Source organism: Phocoena sinus, chromosome X (genome assembly GCF_008692025.1).
Source record: "Phocoena sinus isolate mPhoSin1 chromosome X, mPhoSin1.pri, whole genome shotgun sequence".
Classification (NCBI taxonomy): domain Eukaryota; kingdom Metazoa; phylum Chordata; class Mammalia; order Artiodactyla; family Phocoenidae; genus Phocoena; species Phocoena sinus.
The window spans coordinates 16,437,605-16,454,155 of NC_045784.1; the positions used below are offsets into that span (position 1 = coordinate 16,437,605).

The following is a 16,551-nucleotide window of genomic DNA, read 5'->3' on the forward strand; positions in this document are numbered from 1 at the left end:
GCCAATGGCTCTATTTTTCAGGTCGCCAGGGCCCTACGAGGGCACTCCAACCTCTCAATTTAATTTATTCACAATCTTTCTCTGTATACACATTATATAAAACTATACCGTTAGGGATTTTCATGATGAGTGAATGAGAAATCCAAATGTCAAAGAATCCAATCCTCATTCTTATATTTGGTGGTGGGAAATCTCTAAAGGCTTCAAGTTTAACGTAGAAATGCCTAGAACAGTCAAGGGGTATAGGAATGTTTTACGTTGCCCTTGGAAACTTGGCGCTCCTGGCCCCAAGCAAACTGAGGGCAAGGCTGCTGGAAAGGCAGTATGTCCAGATATGAGAGCGAAGGGTGTGAGGCTTCTTTCTTTACACACTCCCTTCCCTTAACTTTGCCATCACCCTGGAACCGTACCTGGAAGACCAGGATGTCCAGGGCTCTGGAGATACTCTGAGGAAAATAGCAGCCTCCGGCAACAAGGTTGAATAAGTAGGTAAGAGGAAGGCAGGGGAAGGGAGAGAGGCAGAGACATTCATTTGTAATACTTTCGATGATCAAGAACGTGTGATGATTTTTTTTTTTGCATCACTCCTTCAGTGTTATCAATTCTCATTCTTTGTGGTTGTACAAATCTACTCATATTTAGTAGTTTCGCTCTAAAACTCAGGAAATGGACAAAGCAGCTTTTTAGAAACACATAAAACACCTTCAGGGGCCATGAAGGGACCACCCCCCCACCCCTCAATCCCCAAACTATCTTGCAATACAGTATGCTTCCCTTAGTTTCTGCTCAGGATGAGAAAACAGTTACATTGGTCTAAAGCTGAACACTTCATTGGCTACAAAGATAAAGCGGACAAGCAAACACCAGTTTCCTTGGGTCGGAAAAAGCAATTCCATGAATGCAAGAGAGATCCAATGGCTACGCTTCAACAAGCGCCTCCCCCCTTTCTCTTGGACCTGAGGAAGGGGTTACAAGAGAGCAAGGCAAATGAGATCATGTGAGTACACCTTCAACAACAGCACACGTGGATAGCCTAGTGCAGGAAATAATACAACTCCCCCCCGCCTTTGTTTTCATTTGCATTTTACTTTTATTTGTTTTTGCTTTAATAATGCATATTCCGTTCACTCAAAAGGTGCAAAGGACAGGAAGCAGGGGTTTAACTTGGCTGATGAAAAATCAAGCAGGGGTGACATTTCTAGTTCATGAACAACCTAAAACTAGGAGAACTTAAAAGTCACAGCTGGTACCAAAGAGCACGCCCAACTTCACAGCTGTCTCCTCTTAGGACCTTTGGTTAGGCGAGAGAAGCTTTGAAGACAGCGGCCTCTAGTAGACTTTGATAAGTGACTAAAAAAAATAAATGCGTGTGTGTGTTTTTTAAATCATGGTAGCTGCATCACAAAAGCTCCAATCAAGAGGGTGGTAAAAAGAAGGCACAGATCATTGCAAATACCAGATTTTCTCTTTCTCTTTTTGTAAATATACCATCATATATAAGCTAAAATTTATCTTAGGGTGGTGGGGTTTGCTGGCAGGAGGAGGGACAGGTTGGACCTAAAATTGCATATGTAATAGACTCCTTGAGGGGGACACAGAGCGAGGCGGCTTTCCGCCTAAAGCAAAAGAATGGGATGCTCGCTCCGGACTATGTGTAATACAAACACTGGGGGAATCTGTGGCAAAACACGATTAAAAAAATCATAAAATTATAAAGCTTGTAAACGAAGACTCTAAAATTACATTTTATTAATGGAAAATATCATCAAAATAGTACCACTATGGACTAAACTGCCTGAGTTTTCGTTTCACGTGAGATCTCATAGTAAAAAAGCCTTTAGCACAATTTTCTCTGTTTAAGTCACAACCAGTGCCAGACCCAGGACTATACCATGGGGAAGAGTCTCCTCTTGGATGGAATTTGTGTTGTGCTATCAAGACTTTTGTGCTAATCTTTCAAACAGGGACATGTTGAGGCAATTTTTCATCTTTTGGCACAAGGTTATTTTGGCTGGGGCGGAAAATTTGAGTCTTGGACTTGGGATGAATAATGCGACATTTCATTTATCAAGTATTCATTTTGATTGAAGAGCTTTCTTTATGTCATTAACTTCCATCTATAAAGGAAAAACAAGAGCCGAACAAAATCACAATGAATTGGCTGGTTGGATAAAAGCTGAAAGATAAGCAACCTGGTTGATTGAGAGCAAATAATCAACCTGACAATTTGAAAGGGGAAATGGGTGAAATGACATCTGAATGAAGAGTTGATCATGATGCCAGAAATTGACATAAACCTAAAGAATAGGCACACCAACTCGAAGTGCTAGGAAAGGGGGGGATGTTTGAATTCCCAGGCTACCAGTATCCAAAATTTGTCAAAAGCAACGATACAACAGTAATTCCAGTTCCTTGGCCAGAGGGTGGAGCAGGGTGTCCTGACACACTGACCACTTGGCAGGTCTGGAAGGCAGCTGTGGTTGGGCCCAAGGGGGTGTCTATCAGCACCCGCAAAGTGATGACAAGCAGTTACCTATTCTCTAAGCACCATGGATCCCAGTCACCACCAAGGGCACCAACTGCGTGAGAGCTGAAAGCCTACCATTCCCAGCTCCTATACACTCTCCACCCTTTGGTAAAGGCTGAGTTAGATCAGAGGGAGGCTGGAGAGAGGGTGACACAGCTCTGATGCCCTGCAGGACTGACACGGCTGTCAGGGAGAAGTAAAGAGATAAAGAACAAGCGCCAAGTGTGGCCGGCTGTGGTCCTTGGGGTCCCAACAGCGGCATGACAAGCGCCAATGGGGTCTCCCTGGCACCATATGCCCTCTGGCAGTTACGACAATGAGGCCTCTGAAAACTGAGGGGAACTTTTCACAGAGGAGATGTTTCAGATAAATTCCAAATGAGAAACCCAACTTGGGGCACGTTTGCTAATGCCTCCCTTCCCCAAGACTTCCTGGATCCCAGGAGAGGATGTGAAGGGAGGCTATATAGTTCTAAGAAAATTCTCACGGGAAGCGCATCGAAATTGGTAGAGAAGTAACTATCATTTCTTTTCTTTTTTTTTTTTTTAACATCTTTATTGGAGTATAATTGCTTTACAATGGTGTGTTAGTTTCTGCTTTAAAACAAAGTGAATCAGCTGTACATATACATATATCCCCATATCTCCTCCCTCAATTATTTTCAAAATAAAGCCCGGACTCTGCTCCCACCCCCAACTGAGCCTCTCACGGGGCAACAGGACCCCAAGGGACCCACCTGCAACCGAAGCCGGATTTTCTTCTCTTCATCCAACTCTGAGAGTAACTGCTTAATCTCTCGTCTGGAAAGCAAATGACAAAGTTAAACAAAAGCCCAGACTTCCCCGACAAGAGATATGAAGTCTCTTATCATTACAAAATCCATCTGATCCTTTTACAAAGAAAGTGTGGACAGAACATTACATTATATTTTCTTTGCATGGCTATTGCTTAAAGCCTGTTGCAGATGGAAGGGCCTTTATTTCTGGGCTCCCCAAATACGTAGCCATCAAATAGTAGGTCTGAAATGACCTTTGAAATCCCTTAGTGCAAGTTTCTCCTAAAAGAAGATGGGGAAACTGAGGCCCAGAGAGGTGGCCTGACTTGCCCAATGACGACACTCCAGGTATCCAGGCTCATATTCGGTCATCTTCCCTCTAACTAGTCCTTTATTATAGAATCACTGGTCTTTACATGGACTTACATAATAATATTCATTGCAGACATTTTTACCACTCCATATATATTTCTTTTATTTTCACAGAGTTTTACATTACTGAAAGGTTAGTGGTATGTTTTCAGAGATTCTCACAAAATCGTGCAAATAGTAACACCCGATAACTTGGAGGTAAAAGAACTGAACTAACGATATGGTAATCATGTCGTAGAGAAAGTAGACACGAGTTAGAACACACAGCCCAGTGCCCTTCCCAACAGTAAACAGTGAAGTAGAACCAAACTAATCATCTTGCAAACTCAGGCTCTACACTTAGGACACTGCAACCATCCTAACTCTGGTCAGAGAGCTGTACGGCATTTTAGGGTATCAGACACTCCATTTTACGCACACGTTTTTATAAACTGGACTGGAAAATCAAAACACAAACACCGCAGAACCAGCACAAGAAACAAGGTAGATGTTATGTAGCATTTGCTCACTTCAGATGAGCACCACGATGGTCCCTGCACTTGGGTCAGTGTCCCAGCACTGCTGTCAACACGTTGGGTTCTCTGACATTAACCACCTGTGCTGCGTTCCTGCATTTATTCAAGCACACGCTATGCTCCAGCAGTCCAGGTTGGGGAGTTAGCTGGGGAGGGAGGTGCGAAAAAGGTCGCTAAGTCTTGAACTAGTAAAAAAGGGTACGTCTACGAGGAGGGAGGAAGATGGGGGAGTTGATGGAGAAGAGCCAGGACAGGAGCAGGGAGGTGAGAACTGCATGTTTGGGGATGACGGGAATCAGCGCAGACTTGAGCCAAAGGCTGAAAGGAAAGTGACATCAAGAGCTAAGGTGGGAGACTGGGGGGGACCCAGTGCTCCTGGGCGTGAGGGCCAAGCTGAGGAAGGCTGTGAAGGGCAGGCCTTGGAGAGGGGCCACTGTGATGTCTGATTCAAGAAGATGTTGCCTGGGGAAGGACAAGTGCAGCCATCCATGCCCGGGTTCACAGTGGAGAGAGGAACAAAGGGGTGGAGTAGCCCCAAGGCACTGGCGATTCTGCACTCAAGACTCAGGCACAGGCCATTTCAGAAAAGTTCCGGGCACTTTTCAGAGCGAGGGCCCCAAGGGACGAAGCCCTGGATCCAGGAGTGTCTGACCCGTCTTGTTCAGAAGGCTGAGAACCAGTGCTCTGGGATGTACTGGTGCTGTCGGGTCACTGTCCAGGCAGGGGACACCTGTCGCCTGGACACGGATGGGGTCTTTGGGTATGCAAAGCTATACCGTGCAGGGTCAGATACGAGCTGGGGACTTGGAAGAGTTAGGGGCAGCCTGGCTGGCCCCTCAAGACCCGCTCTAGTCCCATCCTGCGGTTCTGCATATTTATCTGATGAGCCCCTTCCAGGCAGGGGGTGAGTCCAAGAGGCCCCCAATTCATATGACACCTCCAGCCGGAGTGGAACAGAAGCGAATAGAGCCGTAGTACTCAAAGTGAGTTCCATGGAAGCCTTGTCCTAGAATGTTCTAGGGAAAAAATGGACTCCGTGATTAAGTACGTTTGGGAAACACTGCATACGTTATCCTCCATCTTCCCATGCACAGTGAAGGCTCTGAGCAGTCCTTCGGAGAAGAGAGTAACTTTGTTTAACCCAATTATTCCCCAAAGTACACAAAACACTTCAGGGCCCTCCAGCTGCAGGCGTCCTCCCGAAGGTGTGACTGCAGGTCTGTGGCCCCATTGCCCGCCACTGCCCCGGGCACCTCCCGATCCAGGCGGCCAGGCACCAGGAGTGCACTGACCTGCCGGGCCGCTCCATGTGCCTGGGAACCTGCCCGTGCTGTGCCCTCTGCTGGGGTGCTCTGCTCTTGGCAATGCTAGGTCGGCTTTCGAAATCCTACTCAGGAAACACCTCGAGATGCCTCCCCCGTTCCCTCCAGAAAGAGCCAACGGATCCCTAAACTTTCTGCGCCTCCGTTTATTCAGATAAGTGCCTCCTGACTTCTAATCCTTTTACCATTATTTTTTAACTGCACACAGCATCCTGGGTGACATGCGTATTAAGAAGTGGTGTATGCACCACTTCCGTGGTGTCTTCTGGGGATTTGAAGGTCTTTCTTTTTCGCAGCCTGCTGAGCACGTCCCTTGTAGCTGACTCCTCCCCCTATGCCCCGGCGCCAGCCCGTGTGCAGCTGGCCCAGTTTACACGTGGAGCTGAGCTCAGTGAAGCTCCTCGGGTTCACACCCCCACTCCCAGCCCTGCTGCCACCATCCCCAGGGAGGGGGCCCATCCTCAGGGACAGGCTGGGCCCCAAGGTGGCAGAACCAGGCCCTGAGCCGGTGGAAAGCAACCCCCGGAGGCAGTTACAGAAGGGGCCGCAGACACTCACTTCTGCTGGTCCTTCATGGTCTCGACGATGCCCCTCAGCTCCCGGACCTGTGTCCTCAGCTCCTCCATGGCCGCCTGGCTGCTGGCTGGAGGCTCCATCTTTGGTTTTCCTTCCACGCCGAACAGAGACGGGGAGTTGGCTCTGTGTCCAACTGCTCCCAAAGAGGACGACAGGGGAGAGGACGCTGCTGAGGACAGAGGGGCCGGCCCGCCACTGCCCGCAGACATGGTCCCCGGCTTGGGCGGCAGCGAGGCTTTGTTGTCGGACACCTGTGATGAGTGAGGACAGAGAGGATTCAGGCTAGGGATTCGTGTGCTGCACCTCCCCGTCCTGTTTACTAAAACCCGCTATCTACATCACCGTCCCCGCAGCCCTCCGTATACCCCACTCACTCACTCATTCCTTCATCCACAAGCCCCCAGGGCCTACTTGGTGCAGGCATCCCCTTATGAATTTTAAATTTGACCACCTTTCTGAACAGGTAGTTCCTGACTGGTTTAATGTACACATCCAGAGGCCCATGTACCCGCTAGGCTCTGCAAACCCTGAAGTGAGCAAAACATTTTCTTGGCCCTCAAGGAGCTTAGAACCCAGTGAGGTGCAGACAGACAGACCAACCAACACACTGTAGATGAGGGGGGAGCGTGCATGCAGGGTGGGAAGCACACAGTGCCACAGAAGTATATACAGAATATATATACAGCATATACACAAGGGACCAAGCATCCCAGAGGGAGGGCATCAGGCAGGAGCCGACAGCCTCATCCTGGAGGAGGAGGTCAGAGAAGAGTAAGCGGGGGGGGGGGGGGGGGGGGGGGGGAGTTCTAGAGGAGGGAGCGTGCTAGCAGAGGCCTGGAGACCCGAGAGTGAACTGCATTCACGGGAAGCCAGAATGTCAGGGGGGCAAGAGAGAGGTAGGGCGCACACAGGGGGCTTGCGGAACGGGTTAAAAAGATTGCCTGCTGAGCTCAAGATCACTGTGGCTGCAGAAGGGCTGAAGGTCTGGTGGGTCTGGAGGTCTAGACAATTGCTAGGAGACTCATACAGTGAAAGCTAAAAATGGTGAGGGTTTGACTCAGGCAGCGGCCAAGAGGATAGAGAGAAGACGGCTTTGAGAGATGCGGCAATGGCAGGCTCATCCAACCAAGAGACGCAGTCCCTGCCCTCCCAGAGCAGACACCCCAAGGCCAGGAGGATGTGGTCCTGGACAGGCCGTAGTGGGTGAGGAGGAAGTACGGATCAAGGGCCATGGGTGGGGATGGAGGAAGGAGGCGTTAAGGTTGACCCTTTCATGGGAGGAAGAACAGACTGAAGGCCCAAACAGTGATCTCAGTTTTGGACACACGGAATTTTAGGAGCCTGAGGGATGGCCAAGGGGGAAGGCCAATGGGCAGAGCCGATGACTGAAAAAGTGAGCTGGGCCAGAGAAATCACCAGAGGCAGTGCAAGCCATGGGGGTGGATGACGAAGAATGAGAAGAGGCACAACGATGGACCCTGCGGACGCCCCAAGTTGAAGAGGTGGAGGGAGAGGGGAAAGCCCTTGGGGACTGGGACAAAGTGCTCAGAGGGGATGGAGCCAGACCAGGAGGGGGCCTGGGTCATGGAAGTCTCCTGGAGGAGTTTCCAGAGGATGCTGAGATGAGGATTAGGGGGGACCCCATTTGGTGGAGCCAAGGGAGACTGGAATCTGATCAAGGCAGGTGAGCGCCTGCATGGGACATGAGGGGCGTGGCCTGCAAGTTTAGAACTCGCTTTCCAAACACTCGGCTGAGGAAAGAAGATGGGAGAAAGGGAGAGGGTGTTCGTGGAGAAGCCTCAGGAGGAGGCAGGATCAAGGAAGGGTTTTGTTTGCTTTCAAAGATGGGGGAGACCCTGAGCTGGGAGTTATCTTGAGGGTAAGAGCCAAGGCTGAAGATGGAGGAGGCAGGCAGGGGAGGCCTGATGGAGAAGTGCCCTGAGGGGGCCTGGAGGGCACAGGGAACACGACGGTCACGGGTCGGGGGAACAGGGGCACAAAGCAGGCCTAGGGGAGGCGGCAGCTGCAAGGGAAGGTGAGATCACAGGTGGGGTGCGGCGGATGGGGGCAGGTAGTAGACGGGACATTGGGGGGTGAAGCGGGGGAGGGGAGGGAGCTGAGGCTGCTGGCGCCCAGGCCGGGAGCCAAGACGAGGCTGGGTTGGCACAGTGAGGAGGCAGAGTCTGGATTCGGGCTGTGCTACAGGGAGAAACTGGGCAGAGTCAGCCAGAAGCAGATGGGCCATCATTCCAGCCTTGCTGCTCGCCTTCTCTCTGCCAGCTTATCATTGAAGAAAATCACTTTCTGCTGCCAGGGAGAGCGATCCACCATCCTGTGCTTATTGTCAGCAGGAGTCAGAGTCAGAGGGGCGAGGGACTGACATTTACGGAGCTCCGGCTATATGCCGGACGCTGGCTGGACAACTGAAATGAGGATTAGTTGGCACACAGCCTGACGGAGCAGGACACTGAGGCTTAGGGATGTGGCTGAGAAATACCCCAAGTCTCACAGCTCATAAGCAGCAGAACTGAGATTCAATTCCCTCCCCATCAGCTGGACCCTCAAGCCTGGTACCGTGACCGTGGCTGCCTGAGTCTGAAGATTCATGCTCTCCTGACCTGATTTCCTTCGCTTCTTTTCTATTCCTGGGTTCATACTTTTCCCCATTTCCCACCTTGCATTATCACGCACCTCCCTCAGCCCACCGACGTCCTCACACTGACTGACTTCCAGGCACTTTTTCAATCAACGCTTCTTTTGGCATTTCCTACGTGACTCGCTCTCCCGTCCCATTTCAGCTAACAAGCACTCATTATAAGCCCTCACAGAGTATAGGCCACCAAATGCCCTGATCAAATTAGTTCAGGTGGAATTTCTAGAAGCAATAAGCAACAAGACATGACAACTCCAGGCAAGTGAAATAGGCTAATGGGATAGAACAGTGCAACTCAGAAACGTGATGAGCCACTGCCCACCAGTAGATGTCACTATAGAGACACCCTAGGGACGTCGGAGAGGCTGCAACTATAGGCATTCCTATGGTCACCAGAAAAAACGGATCTAAATCCAATTTCTGTAAATGGAAGCCTTTTATAAAGGAAGACTGCTTCAGTTTTGTGAATAATTACAATCGATCTGTTCTATAGGATCATATTTTTGCTGACTATATCAGATTTTTAAGAAAAGCTATACATATAAATTCTTAAATCTATCAGAAGAAAATTCCACATCACCTTTGATTTCTTTGTGTTAATTCGTGCTTCGAGTGCTTTAAAAATGACTTCTATTTTCTGCTTTTAGACAGAAGGCAGCTGCTAATGTTTACAGAAAATAATTCCAATTGATTGGGTTCTCTTAGCATGAGAAAATGGAATTTTAAAATCTTACTTCACAATCATAGGACGAACAGAACTTGTACAGGGTACCCTTCAGAAGCCACATGCAGTTGCTAAACAATGTGTTCTTTGTTCCTCACAAGTCAGTAATAAAAGAGCTATACCATCCCCTGGGCGTGCAATGAAGTTAATGTTTTTAAACATTTTAAACATTAAAATGACTATAAATTTATCCTAATAAACGAATCCAAATGAGCTTTTCTTTAAGAAATCCCATTAGTTATTCAAATTCATGAACTGCCAACCATAATTTGTGACACCACCAGTTTTGAACATAAAAGTCACAATCTGTGGGCAGAGGGCACAGCATTTAATATATTTAATGTAGTCTTTCTAGACACCTCTAGGTTTTTAAAGTTGTTTTGGTTCTTGTGATGGTGATGGTGATGGTGGTGGTGGTGGTGGTGGTGTGCGAGGGCATTGTGTGTGTGTGTGTGTGTGTGTGTATGTATGGTTGATGGTATGAAGAGGAGATCAAACCACAAGAGAAAACATGGGATTCTGCCCAGTTTTGGAGACTGTCACGTTCCTTAGGGATTTTGATTACCGAAGTCACTGTCACCAAAGAATGACAAAAACTTGTGTTGCCTGTTGCAACGGACTGAATGTTTGTGTCCTTCCAAAATTCATATGAAAATCCAAACCCCCGCTGTGACGGTATTGGGAGATAGAACCTTTGGAAGGTGATTAGGTCATGAGGGTGGAGCTCTCATGAACGGGGTTAGTGCCCTTCTAAAAGGGACCCCAGAGGGCTCTCTCACTCTATTTCCTCCATGTGAGGACACAATGAGAAGTTGGCAGTCTACAACCCTGAAGAGATCCTTCATCAGAACCTGACCATGCTGGCACCCTGATCTTGGGCGTCCAGCCACCAGAAATGTGAGAAATAAATCTCTATTGTTTATAAGTCACCCAATCTATGGCACTTTGTTTTAGCAGCCCCACATGACTAAGACATCTGTTTATCCTTGTTTGGTTTATAACTCATCCTCAGAGCATACACGTAAAGGCAGGGATCCCGTGCTGTCAGGACACCCTCGCCACGGCTGGCCACTCACTTGGGATATGGTAACAGTCTTTGAAGTTTTCTTTGACGCGTCCACTCCTCTGTGTGCAAGCGAAACGTGTTCTTCTTTATCTTCTTCAGGACTTGGGGAGTCAAAGATATCAGGGCTTGAAAGGGAAGACTGGATAAAGCCAAAAGAAAATGCTCTTGTCAGAATTACACCTTAGCTGACACAGCCTTTGTTAACATAATGCAGTGTGCCTTTCAAAGCACTGACACTTCTATTTTGTTTGTCTCCTCATTATAACCACGGGGCAGAAAGTGTGCTATTATCTGTGTGCTAGAGAGAGTGCTATTATCTGTGTGCTAGAGAGAGTGGCAGAACTGAGACTAAGATTTCCTAGACCAGGGATCTTTTTTCTATGGGATCTTTCCACTGATGCCCGTTGGTCATTTCATCCATTTGAGCATCTGTCATCCATCTTTTCCTGCTCAGAGCCTCTCTCTTTTTTGTAAACATTTGCTGCCGTGTGCCAAGCACTCAGCTTGGTACTGAGCTTAACAGTGACATGCCAGACATGGTCCCTGCTCTCACAGGGTTGACAGTCCAGTGGGGAAGGACACACAGGTGGAGAGGAAGCTGCCTCTAACCTGCCTCTCCTCCATTCCCTCCGGATCCTTTTCCAGAACCACCAGGTCTATTGCATAGTGAAGTGTCTAAAAGAACTTGTCTGAGAGGAAACCATTTCCGGGGGCAAAGGATCACTACCCCTGCGGATCAGTGACCAGCGTTTCTGCAGCCCCAGAGAACAGCCCTGCCTGCCAGCACAGCAAGCTCACGTCTAATTTGGTGCCTGCGGCTAAAACGCTGCCCTCATTGCTGTGGACAATCATTATCCATTTTGGATTCCATCTTTGCTAAGGTGTACTTACAGAATGGCAGCATCTCTTGGTAAAAGATGGGGATAACACTCCTACTCTTTCTGCCTCGCTGTGAAGATCAAAAGCTGGATGAATGTAAACCAATTCACTGGAATCACTTGGTCAAAAGTGATTACTGTACTAGAATTTCCCTATTTTAGGACAAAGCAGAGGAAAATAAGAGTTCCTGTGGCAAGGAATCTTTTTAAACGAAGAATCTTCCAGAGATATCTTTAGGTGAGTTCATATTCAGCCTTACCTCTATGCCTTCTATCCCTGTGGTGGGAAAATAATCATATTTAGAATCACTGCTTGGCACCATTATAGAAAAAAATCACAGTTACAAATACTGTTTGTTTTCTTCTGTTTACTTACTAAGCAATACATGTAGGGAATTTTAAAGCAATGTTTTAAAATGAAAAGGTCTTGTTTGTTAATCTTCATTTAATCTGAAAATCCAATTACCTAGAATAACACCCGCCTCCAACCAAGCTTTCTTTTAATCTAAGCTTAACTACCTTACAATGCCTGTATCCTTTCATTTTGAGATTTTATTCCAAAGGCGGTTTCCTCCTACATAACCTATGATTCATGAGCTGCCAATCAAAGCTTGCTCTTTGAATTTGATAAACATAAACAGCTCAAACTAGGTTGAGAGGCCCCAGGATGGGGAGTCATGACTAATGTATTTCCTCCATCATTCCCTCCAATGGCCTTTTAGGAATATGTCCACATCCACCAATCGCATTTTGCTATGAAAAACCTACAGGTGCTAACAGGAAGAAGAGTAAACATGAATTCAATGTACATATCCATATGGGGATGGATAGGAATGAAGGGAAGCGAGTACAGTAATTATACTTCTTTAAAGCACAAATGTATCCTGCTGTTTTAAGTCCACGAGTAAAATTGTTCCATATCAAATGTCAAACTTTGAGCCACCATTGCCATAAGCTTCCTGTGGTCAAGAACCATGTACCTCTTATTCCCAGTTGCAGCCTTGGTACCTGGCACAGAGCTTAGCCTATAGGAGATGCCCATCAGTATTTGTTGAATGAGTGAATGAATCAATGTGTAATCTAAAAGTGCAGAGAAGATGAGATGCCTTTACCAGGTCTCCCCCAAATATATACAAACTCTCAGACATGGGATGTAGGGACCAAGGGTGGGATGGGGGGGTCGTAATTCAAATTTCTCTGTATTTAATTCTGATGCCTCAAGGCTCTCTAGATCTTGAAAAGTTAGGAAGGATTTGGAGGGGAAACAAAAATGAGGAAGGATTTATAGAGAAGATATGGGAGGTAGGATTAAAAATTTAAATACAGAGATACTAAGAAGCAATTAAATAGGCTGTGTGTTTATGAGGGTGTGGAGAGGTGAGAGGGAAAGGGGAAAGAAGGTGGTATTGACACAGTACTCTATATAAGAGTGAAAAAGTAAACCACTGTTTCAAGTCTTTCTCCCCCAAAGATGGTAATACACAGATATGTTTCCTACAAAGAGAAAAAATAGGATGACTCAAACCACACTTCCAGACCCAGCGGATATGAGAGAAGACGTTCAAAGGAAGTGGCGTTCTTTTTCTTCTAAATGATGACCCCTTAGGTAGAGTTAGTAAAAAGTGTCCTGGGAAACCTGACAAAGGTTAATTCCCTGGCATCTGGGTGAAGGTCCAAAGGCCTTAGTCCTGCATTCCCAGCAAGGACAAGGCAATCTGATATATAGAGATAAATAGATAGACAGACAGAGATATACACACACATATACACTGCTTGCAGAAGCACCAAGATTTTTCTACAATGACATGCGCTTCAGTGTTTATGATGAATGGAAACAACATAGATGTCCAGTGACGGCACACTGGCTAGATAAACGCTCATATATTCCCAGGCTAGAACTCTAGGCAGCCATTCACTGTGACGTGACGGAAGGATGTGTAATGACAGGGGAAAGGTGTACAATGTAAGGGGGAAATGCAACTTCTAAAGCCACGTGTTCTGTGCGATCCCATTTTTGAAGAAATAAAAGATCTACAGCAAGAGGTTAACAGTTCTTAGCTTGGGGGAGCAGGATTACTCACTTCTATTACTTTCTTCTTTATGCATTTCCTGCTTCAAATTTGGTACAATAAGTGTGTTACAGGTTTTCTAATAAGAAACAAAGTTATTCAAAATGACCCAAACAAAAACTTCTATGGGTTATCCGGAGTGTTCTGACTGTTGTCTCCTGCATGACCAGGTGCCTCGTATGTTTAAAACCCATCTCCTAAAGGTCTGTGCGGGGTTCCGTGGAGGAATGCCAAGGACGGGGCTTTGAGAGAAAAAGGCTGGGCCACTGCCAAGTGCTGTATAGCGGCAGATCCCTTTCTTTTGCTTCTTTTTTTTTTTTTTTTAAGTAAAGTTCTCTTTTGTTCACAGACCAAACCAGCCTTGCTCTCCTTTCCCACCAGAAAACATGCCATTTTGTTCTTACCAATTTCATTTTGGGTTCAAACAAGAATCCGTCTGGAAGGAGAGAGAAGGAAAGTGGGACTAGGGGTTCCCCACCTCGCTGGCAGATACACAGAGAACAAAAAGAAGGAATCACTGCTTGATTCCAGAAGACTCTCAAATCACTTCTGGCCAGCAGCGTATCTCATGACCGCCCTCTCCCAGCGTGTCCTCGAATCAGCTGCTTGCAGAACAGTCCGTAGCTAGAGTCCCTGATCTTTCCTGCCTTCCAGCTGTCGGCAAGCGAGGAGGCACTTACGGACGTCAGGGACTGGGACGGAGGCCTCCTCCCCGTGGCTTTCGGTCTGCTTGTGGTAGGGTGACTGAGTTTCTCAGTAGATGACACCACGGAATCAAACCCTTCTAGGTCTAAAACAAAAGTAAAACAGATTTTTTAAAGAGCATCAACAGGAGTAAGGGAAGGTTCTTATGCCATAAGCACCTCTCTTCCTTAATAATCATCGTTTAGGTCTGGATTACGCTTCATCATTTACGAAGGCTGTTTACATCCTTTGGTTATCCCATCAACGTGATTCAAACTGAATGAAAGAAATCACCTCCTCCTCGGTCTAACAAGCTATTATGGAGGAAAGAGAAACGTGATTCTTCTTTCCCCCTTCAACAGCTATATTCATAAATCTTTAAAAGCTACAGAAAGATGAGTAAAGGAGGAATCCTCTTTTTTCCACAAATCCAAGTCCATTTTGGTAGATAAAACATTCTTGCGTCACAATACTATAAGCAGTTATCTCAAGGTACAATATCCTTGCGCAAGTGAACGCCGGTCGTTGATTCCAGAAGACCAGAGAGGGCGGCCTCCTTCTCTGGCTGTACCGCAATACTCTGACCGTCACCCTACCATTAGATTCTTAACCCCCTGGAGATGGAGAGCAAGCTTCTGTTTCTCCAGATGACTCACAGAGCCCCGGACCATTCTGTTTCCAGAAGCATTGCTCAATGGACAATATCAGTCTGCTCACTCGCTCACTCGCTCCATTATGACTGAGCAACTACTCTGTACCTCACACACAGCTAGATACTAGGGCTACCCCAGTGAGCGTGGCAGAAACGGGTCTGCCCTCAGAGAGCTCCCAGCTCTGTGACTGACAGATGAACGGAGCATCTTCCAGCCGGATCGGCACTGCACCTGGCATGTGTCCAGGAGGAAGGCCTTTGTCTTCACTTTGCCACCTCCTTCAACAAACGATCAGGTCAAGGGAGTCACCTGGTCCTACAGAGTCCTAGGGATTTACAAACCAAGTGTAGATCTGTGTATGATGCACACAGGGATGGCTGGCAGATAGGGGCAGACCCTGAGACTCATTACTGCTGGTGAACGGGGACACGCCATCTCTTCCTGACAGGGAGACTGCATCACTCGCCATGCCAGGCGCTGCCTTCCCAAACCGTTCCCATTCTCCCTCCTAACAGAGCCCCGGTTTTCTTTCAGGACAATGTGCCCAGCAGAGGCACGTCTGGTCTAAGCCAATGATGGCAATCCTGTTCCTCTTTGCCTGTGACTGGTTTAGAGGCAGCCATGTAGCCCAATTTGGATCACTGAGAAATAAAAGGAAGTCTACCGAGAGCCACTGGGAAAGAGATTTCCTCTCTGTCTAGAGAGAGGCAAGTGAGGCGAAGGTCATTTGTGTTGCTGCTTCCTCTTCCCTCCTGCTTGGGAAGCTGTTGTGCAAGGATAGGATGCCTGGAGCTGTGGATAGGTTTAGTGTCCTTATAAGAGAAGAAAGAGACCAGTGCCCCCTCACCTCCTCCACCATTGAGGACACAGTAAGAAGACAGTGCCTGTGAACCCGGAAGAGGGCCCTCAACAGACACAGCATCTGCTGGTGCCTTGAACTTGGCCTTCACAGCCTCCAGGACTGTAGGAAATACATGTCTGCTGTTTGAGTTCTCTTATGACAGAACTGGCAGACTAAGACAGGCATGAATTCTGAGCTAGGTTGTCTGGGTTCAACTCCCAGCTCCACCACTAGCCACCACCTGTGTATCTGGCATGTTTCTAGCCTCTTCCTGTTACTTCTTGCGGCAGTAGTTTTCAGCCTTTTTCCTGCCATTGTGCAAATGGCTAACACATGAGATGGATGCTCTTGGAGATCTTGAGGATAGCCGAGCAAAACAAATGGAAAGAGCTTGGGTGACTGACCGCCCCAATGAGCCACTCACCCACCCTGAATGACCAAGTGTCCAGGCTTCTCACCGTGTGAAATGAATAGCCCCCTGTCATTTCAGCTAATTTTAGTCAGATATTCTTTATTTGCAACTGAAAACATCTTAAACTGCCATAATTGCAAACATGCTGGCTCAGGACAGAAAAGATAAAAATGATGTGTGTTTTTCTTCCCTCCTTATTTTGGGGAGAGCTCTTTTGTTGAGGGTTATCATAGACGGTCTGGCTGTGTGACAGCTTTATTCTATTAATGAACAGTCAGGTGCTGTCGGCAAACTACTTCCTTTAGTGGAAATATGCAAAACCAAGCACAAGTCACTGGTCAGGACAAACCATTACATTACACCTGGGATTATATTACATGACTTTATTTCAGCACCTGGTGAATGAATAATTACTCAACATGAACTCATTTTATCAGGGCAAAGCAACTGTAACCACAGGTTAACTCTCTGAAGAGACAGCACA

General features: G+C 47.2%; 1 protein-coding gene across 7 annotated transcripts in view; it reads right to left on the reverse strand.

Moving 5' to 3' along the window:
* Nucleotides 1-1,069: 1,069 nt before the first annotated feature.
* The window catches only part of SH3KBP1 (SH3 domain containing kinase binding protein 1), a 346,613-nt gene continuing 331,131 nt past the window's right edge, over nucleotides 1,070-16,551 (reverse strand). For 6 of the 7 annotated variants that reach the window (XM_032618713.1, XM_032618712.1, XM_032618714.1 and 3 more), the window contains 5 exons: nucleotides 14,158-14,267; nucleotides 10,541-10,669; nucleotides 6,070-6,338; nucleotides 3,264-3,327; nucleotides 1,071-2,117 (listed from right to left, as the gene is read on the reverse strand). In XM_032618713.1, the coding sequence (XP_032474604.1) occupies nucleotides 2,076-2,117; nucleotides 3,264-3,327; nucleotides 6,070-6,338; nucleotides 10,541-10,669; nucleotides 14,158-14,267 (614 nt within the window). In that variant the 3' untranslated portion in view covers nucleotides 1,071-2,075. Of the gene's footprint in view, nucleotides 2,118-3,263; nucleotides 3,328-6,069; nucleotides 6,339-10,540; nucleotides 10,670-14,157; nucleotides 14,268-16,551 lie in introns of all 7 variants that reach the window. The other variant, XM_032618709.1, reaches the window with a different exon arrangement.